Raw genomic sequence first — 7,311 nt, 5'->3', positions numbered from 1 at the left:
GTAGAACGAGATACATTACAAGGGTTTATTAGAATCTCCAACAATCCCACGCAAATTTGCGGCAGCCTGACGTCTCAACGGAGGTATATCACCATGTGCCCACGTGCGTGAACGTGGAAAAGACGCGAAATTGAATTTAATTCGGGAGGAAAAAAACTTATCCCTTCGTGTTCTTAGGAGAAGAAAGTGTTCCGAGAGATTATTAACCGAGTTTATCCGTGCGGACGGTGTTTAAATGTTTGTACAAAACAACGCTTAATCAGGTCTTCGACAAGCGGGAGGGCTGGAGGTTTCGCGTCAACGCTCGCTCGAACGTGGTGGAAGTTGTTAAAAGTTGTCTGCGATTAACTGCTAAAATATATAATGTAAGCTTGAAAGTTTATTTAAACGCAAGGCTTGAATAAATACAAAAGCTGATACTTTGTTTTTTTCTATTTTTTCGATCTACCGTTTTATACGCGCTATTTCGCAGACTTGATGATACCAGCTTTGTTTATAAAATTGAAATTCTGTCGGTTGAATTGAATGTTGAGCAGTTTATAATGTACTTAGAGCTGATTTACGGTGATTTTGAAACTCGTTGTTTTTATTATTTCGCAAGTTTGAGCTCGGGACAAAACGCGTCGCGTCAGCAAATTGCGATAATATTATAGTGGTTCTTTGTCGAAGAGAAATTTATTATTTTCCACAAAGTCGAGTTAGTATCGATGGAACTTACAATTAGTTTGGATCGTTTTAAAGTTGAGAGGCCCGTTCGGAGCGGTGTAGCCTGAAAACTATACCTATAACGAGTGGCACGTGCAATTGAGTAATTAAGTTACGGACAGCTCGTTTGCAACACCAATTAACGATCAATCAATTCCGTCTGCATATCTTCCAGGAGGCTCCTCTTCTATTTAACAGGTTTTCGTGGCCTCTCCATAACTCAGTCAGCATTTTCCATGTCAATAAATTTTTGTAACGCGAATTTTTGGGCTGAATGCGAATGATTTGAGAAATATAATAAATGTAGTGAATATATTCAATATTTATATAAACTCTGTGTACGTACATGTATGTGCATTAATGTTTAACAATTTTATAAATTAGTGATAATCAAAACCGTGTAAAATAAACCTAATCGTCGCCTAATGCAGATTCATCGTCGACTTGATCCTCATCTAATTCGAATTCGTCTTCGTCTGCAGTGGCCTCCTGATACTGTTGATATTCCGATACCAAGTCATTCATGTTTGACTCCGCTTCCGTGAATTCCATCTCATCCATACCCTCCCCGGTGTACCTTTGAACGGTGTAAAAGATAAATTGCATCATCAAAACTCCGTCTGAAGAATTATCCTCATATTTGGTATCACGGTCGTAGAGTGATACTCACCAATGCAAGAAAGCCTTGCGTTTGAACATGGCGGTAAATTGGTCGGAAATTCGTTTAAACAATTCTTGAATCGCCGTTGTATTCCCGAGGAAAGTGGCGGACATTTTCATTCCACAAGGGGGAATATCGCAAACGGCGGTTTTGATATTGTGAGGGATCCAATCGACGAAGAAGCTGCTGTTCTTATTCTGGATGTTCGTCATTTGTTCGTCGACATCCTTCATCGATAATTTACCGCGAAAAATTGCTGCCACCGTCAAATATCTACCGTGTCGGGGATCGCAGGCAGCCATCATATTCTTCGAGTCGAACATCTTGGTCGACAAAATTTTTTCATCAAAATTCTCAATCTTCGTTAATTAAAACGTCCGATACGCGATTAAAAGTACCAACAACCCTACTAATTAACACGTTATATTTTACCTGCTGAGTCAATTCCGGAACGGTCAACGCTCTGTATTGTTGACTATTTCTTGCGGTCAATGGGGCGAATCCAGGAACGAAAAAATGCAGCCTCGGAAACGGAACCATGTTCACCGCAAGCTTTCGGAGATCGGCGTTCAATTGCCCGGGAAATCTCAGGCTCGTGGTGATCCCTGCGCGGAAATGACGTTAAGAAAACAATAAAGAAAAAAGAACAACTAAATTTCAAAGAACTCTGTACCCACCGGACATCGTCAGGGAGACGAGATGGTTGAGGTCACCGTAGGTCGGAGAGGGTAATTTTAATGTTCGAAAGCAGATATCGTAGAGGGCTTCGTTGTCGATACAAAATGTCTCGTCCGTGTTTTCGACGAGTTGATGAACGGACAGAGTTGCGTTGTACGGCTCGACGACGGTGTCGGAAACTTTTGGGCTTGGTACAACGCTGAAGGACGTCATGATTCTGAAAAAATAGACGACAGTTTCGAAAACCTTTTTTTCTCACCGGCCCATTTTTTGCCAATAATTTTGAATCATTGTCGGACGAACCTGTCGGGAAATTCTTCGCGAATTTTCGACATCATCAGCGTACCCATTCCGGAACCGGTTCCTCCTCCCAACGAATGACAAAGCTGAAATCCTTGCAGACTATCGCAGCCCTCAGCCTCCTGCAACCGTGAAATTCATTCGCGTTTGTCGTATTTTATTCGATGAAACAATGTTTCCATGCATACCTTTCTAACGACGTCTAAAACGGAATCCACCAGTTCAGCACCTTCCGTGTAATGGCCTTTGGCCCAATTGTTACCGGCACCACTCTGCCCGAAGACAAAATTATCGGGTCGAAAGATTTGCCCGAATTCGGCGGATCGTACCGACTCCATGGTACCCGGTTCAAGGTCAACCATAACCGCTCTTGGAACGTAAGTGCCTCTCGCAGCTTCGTTATAGTAGACGCTGATACGATCTAATTGGAGATCTTTTGTATTCCCTACGTAGTGTCCCGTGGGATCGATTCCATGCTCGTTGGAGATCATGTGCCAGAACTGTGCAAGAATAGGTATTCGAAATATGATGAATTTAGAACTGGATGATGATGTTTCTTTCATTTTTTCTTCTCTCCAAATGAGCCGTATTTCTCAACGGCCATGTTACCAAAATTTTGAAAGACGATTCGTATAAGAATACATTTTTCACGCTCTACGATTGATATTTTTTATATCAAATATCGACTCACCCTTGCTCCGATTTGATTGCCGCACTGGCCTGCTTGTACGTGAACGATTTCCCTCATGATTGATTAGAAAACGAGCGAAAATATTAGCGATTCGTTAACTTCAACCCGATCTCCGTGCTCGCTAAAGTCGAACTAAATTCAAACGATACCGATGACAAGATTTCAGTTTGACTGACACAGACTTCAATTTGAAAATGTAAATAACTAACGAACGCGACGTGGTGTGAGAAAATATTCGGATTGATGTTCAATAATGTGATGCCGACCCCGAAATACCCGAACTGGGTCTAGAACGATACAAAAACAATATGGAAATGTGGGCGGTGATTTGACACTCGTGATCTACAAAAACTGCATAAACAACGGAGGATATAGCCGTTACAATGTCACGCGGAGACCCTTGTGTAAATATTGAACGTGTCATGATATTGTCCACTTTCTTACCGAGGGATTTCGAGCGAGCATGTGATGAAGTATGCTACGAATACATGCATGCATTACATGATAACGCTTGCATGCAAGCATGGGAAATCTCGAAGATTGCCGAATTTCGTTGTTCCTTCTCAGGGCAAGTTTCGCAGGACTCTGCATTGCCGTTTCCAGATCGGTAATTTTGTTCCTAAAATTGGTGCTGATATCAGGAGAACATGACAAGGTAGAAGGTGTTGCGAGTCAGGGCCCGATGTCATTTCCAGCTGAAATTGGAGACCTAGATGCTTAAACTCTGAGGTAGAACTGGATTGCCTCGCAAAATTGGTTTTTCTTTATTGGGTCTCCGTCGTCTCCTTAATTTTCATTCTCATCAAAAAAAGGGATCATTCGAGGATTACTTCAGCGGACCATTTTTCTCCCCGTGTATAGTCGGAGACCTACGACCTGAATAATTCAGATGTTACGAATGCCGTAGGTGCTTCGATCGATGCTTCGTTTACACACTAAGATTAATCATCCTTATTCTTCAAACACTCGGTGGCTATAGCAGACGACCTAATAAAGGCTTTTTTTGCAGATCCACGACGCACACATTGCGGATGGTTGTAATCCACGTAGGGAAGTTAAACTGTTAGAAATAGAGGATATGGAATTCGGAATCGTGAAAGTTATTACATGATAATTAAAGTTGAGTTAAACTTGATCGTTTGACTAATTAAACGGAGGGTTTCTATACCAACTGATATATTCGTATACGCCGAATATGGTAGAAAATTAACTCTTAATAGCAGCTTATTACGAACTCAATTACGAATTACTAATTGCGCCGCATTTGATCTACGGTCTCTTGGATGTACCGGAATATACAATAATATATGCTCCAGGGTTAATTTATCCGATGCCGCAAGCTCAGAAAAGCCGTACGCGCAGAAACGTATTTTATCGAGTAAATAATTATTGGTTTTCCTCAAAAGTAACAATAAAAAGAACATCGTCGAAAAAATCACTTCGTCCGACATAATTGTCAGGTAAGAACAATACAATGCAACTTTCAAATCACTCGCTACAATTCTTGTAATCGGATAATGTCCCGATCCTGTTGAATCAACTGCTACTCGCTACACAAGAATACAGACACCCCTTTCATTGGGAACATCATTTACGTGCTTATTTAAAATTTCAATGCTTTAATCCCGAAGCTGAGGAGTTCTGAAAGCTTCCTTCACAAATCTCTTTCATTTATCATCGGACGGCTACTAAATAGGACGTTCAGAAGGACGTTGCACGAACCTCCCATTGATCCCTGTGGACAGCTTGTCGATAAAACAACGTTCAATTTTCAATATCTTCGTCAAAGAATAGAGAGAAATGTAGAGAAATATTGACTGCCACCTCTGCGAATACGTAAGTGTCACCTCTTCACTTCAGTCCCTTAGCAATGCCGCGGCGTTCAATTCCATTCTCCGATTATCCGCTTCGACGATTTTAGAGTCACCTTGGAGCTTTTTCAATTCTGAATAGAAAATCGCCGTAATTTTTTTCAACGAGTCATTTCTAAGCAGTTTTTAAGCGGCAGTCTCTCAACCGGAAGCATATTTCAATTACTAATTGGCAAAAAAATCGCAAGTTCCAATGGCCTCTAACTTTTTCGATTCTCGGGCAACCAATTGAACATTTCTGATGTATTTTGTCGAAATAAACGAGTAATTCCCATGCATTTTCGGAAAACAACGATCGTAGTACCGTTGGCGAGTAAAATAACGAGCTTGGAAGATATGTTACCAATCTCTTTTATTATGGAAGGGAAACCGAAAGCAAATACTCGGTTGAGCTTCTTTCTCTTTAATAGAATTTTATAAAGATCATGGTCTAAAGTTGACGCAGAGAGCTGGGGATCCTCATCTCGTCGAGTGATCGAAATTTAAAGTGCAAAGTTAGTGGGATTCGTTTTCGCAGTTTAACTCAAAGTTCTGATCTATTTTCACCAATACCTGTAGGTAAAAAATCTAACCGGAAACAGGTGGAAATGGAAACTGATGGAATGCCCATGAAAATTCATTCGAAACACTGACCCACCTGGCATCAAAAAAGACTTCGGTACGATGAATATTAATCGACCTCTTTCGGGATTTTACCACTGATTGTGAATGTATCTTTTATTTTTCGTGGGGAACACTTTCTGATCGACTCCCCTCATGTTTGATTCTTTTTTATCTGCGTCCTAATCCATTAGCTCCCACTGCTGTTCCAATTAGACTCATGTTCCGGAGACCCCACTTCAAACTCGCTCGAAATTCTTCGATAAATTGCATTTCGAGCGAAGTGATCCACACGAGTACTCGACGAAAATAAAAACACTGCCAATTAGTTTTCGGAAAGTAATCAGACTTGTTAGTGAATAAGAGGCTTGTATTTTTCACTCGGTAAAAATATGAAAGAAGAACAAACGTGTTGGAATTGATGACACTTTGTATTCGAGCATTTATAATTAATTACGACAAGGCGTTGTTATAAACAGATATTTTTACTAATATTCTCGGAATAACTTACAGTCTACCGAGCAGCCCTTGACGTTTAAAGTTATGCCAGCTAATCATCCCATATCAGAAATGTGTCTGCGTTCGAGATATCTAAATTTAACAATCTAATAAACGCTGAATTCTGACAATGTGTAAGAGCATCTTTTGGCAGGTCGACTGAAATACCTGCGAAAATCTGTAACGATCTTCAATTATCGGTTCAAGGGTGAAAGCGCGCTGATGAAACCAATTCTAAATCTAATTATTCTCTCCCGGTTCTGTTTTCTATCTTGAGTACAGACTTCTTTTTTTTTTCTTCGTATTTCCGCAATATACCTTTCGCGTTGTGTTCTTTCTCCAGACAAAAATCTAAAAGCTAATACCATTCGACGGGCCTTGGGCGAAGCTTCGAGAGTAATCTCCTCTACGACAAAAGATTCGTGATTTTTATGTACAAAGTATTCGATGAGTTTTATTTACCTTTGTCCAATTCACAACGTTTCCAGATTCATCTCTTATCGGAGATTTCTTTCTTTTTTCTTTCAACATCGAGGGCTATCGCTAGTTTATGTACTCGATGGAATATCGGGACAGATTCGATCTGAATTTCGTCTTATATTTCGGGGGATAGGGGGTAGAAGAAGTTTGTAGGAAAAGTTGACGTCTTACGTTATTTCTATCTTCCGGATACCCCAGTGGTGAGTCGATGGCAAACAAAAGCGTCCTACGAACAATAAAGTAGACAAAAGAAACGGAAAGGAGAAGGTATAGCTGAAAGAACTGTAGACCATTCCATATCTTTCCTCAATTTGTTCTGGGATAGCGCATCGCTTACGCCGAGTTCTCCTAGCCAACTTGGCACTTATTTTCGTCGGTGAAAATCGCTTTACTATGGCAAATGATTTATTTACAGATAATGAATTCGAACTTCGAACATTTTAAAAATAAATTATTGAAAAAGAGACGGTTTCTAGGTCGGTTTTAGGGGGTAAATCGAGATAAGAAATATTCACCGAAACTGGGTGGCCTCGGTGATTTTATTATCCTCATCTCCGATCTGCAAGAAGAGATCGAACGATTAACCGTCTTATGTGCAGAGCAAAGCGAAAAAATAAACTGGCTAAAGGCAAGAGGTTGCGTTATCTGTACGGTATACTTAGAATTCTGAACCAAAACTGGGAAAGCTTCGCTAATGCTGAGCTTTCAACGCTGAGATTCACCGGAGAGTCACAACGAGTGACAAGAGGAAGCGACGAAATGACTGGGTTGGGGTTGAAGGTCGCTATTTACAAGGTTCGAGGATGCGACTTCGCGTAACGAGGACT

At 40.7% G+C, this 7,311-nt stretch overlaps 1 protein-coding gene across 1 annotated transcript; it reads right to left on the bottom strand.

Moving 5' to 3' along the window:
• Nucleotides 1-1,016: 1,016 nt before the first annotated feature.
• LOC105684615 (tubulin beta chain) lies at nucleotides 1,017-3,300 on the bottom strand. Its single transcript, XM_012398093.2, has 7 exons — nucleotides 3,036-3,300; nucleotides 2,533-2,844; nucleotides 2,348-2,466; nucleotides 2,044-2,261; nucleotides 1,799-1,971; nucleotides 1,376-1,689; nucleotides 1,017-1,282 (listed from the first exon to the last, which is right to left on the bottom strand). The coding sequence occupies exons 1-7, from the start codon at nucleotides 3,090-3,092 to the stop codon at nucleotides 1,117-1,119; spliced, it is 1,359 nt and encodes a 452-aa protein (XP_012253516.1). The 5' UTR covers nucleotides 3,093-3,300; the 3' UTR covers nucleotides 1,017-1,116.
• Between the last annotated feature and the right edge of the window lie 4,011 nt (nucleotides 3,301-7,311).

The sequence above is a fragment of the Athalia rosae genome, chromosome 2 (genome assembly GCF_917208135.1).
Source record: "Athalia rosae chromosome 2, iyAthRosa1.1, whole genome shotgun sequence".
NCBI lineage: Eukaryota > Metazoa > Arthropoda > Insecta > Hymenoptera > Athaliidae > Athalia > Athalia rosae.
Note: the sequence above shows the minus strand (reverse complement) of the source record. Positions and strands in the feature narration are given on the sequence as shown.

Coding starts and splice junctions, on each gene's coding strand:
- LOC105684615 (XM_012398093.2), bottom strand. CDS start 3,092: ATGAGGGAAATCGTTCACGTACAAGCAGGCCAGTGCGGCAATCAAATC. Junction 2,262..2,347: donor CGCGAAGAATTTCCCGACAG/GTTCGTCCGACA, acceptor CTATTTTTTCAG/AATCATGACGTCCTTCAGCG. Junction 1,690..1,798: donor TTCCGGAATTGACTCAGCAG/GTAAAATATAAC, acceptor TTGTCGACCAAG/ATGTTCGACTCGAAGAATAT.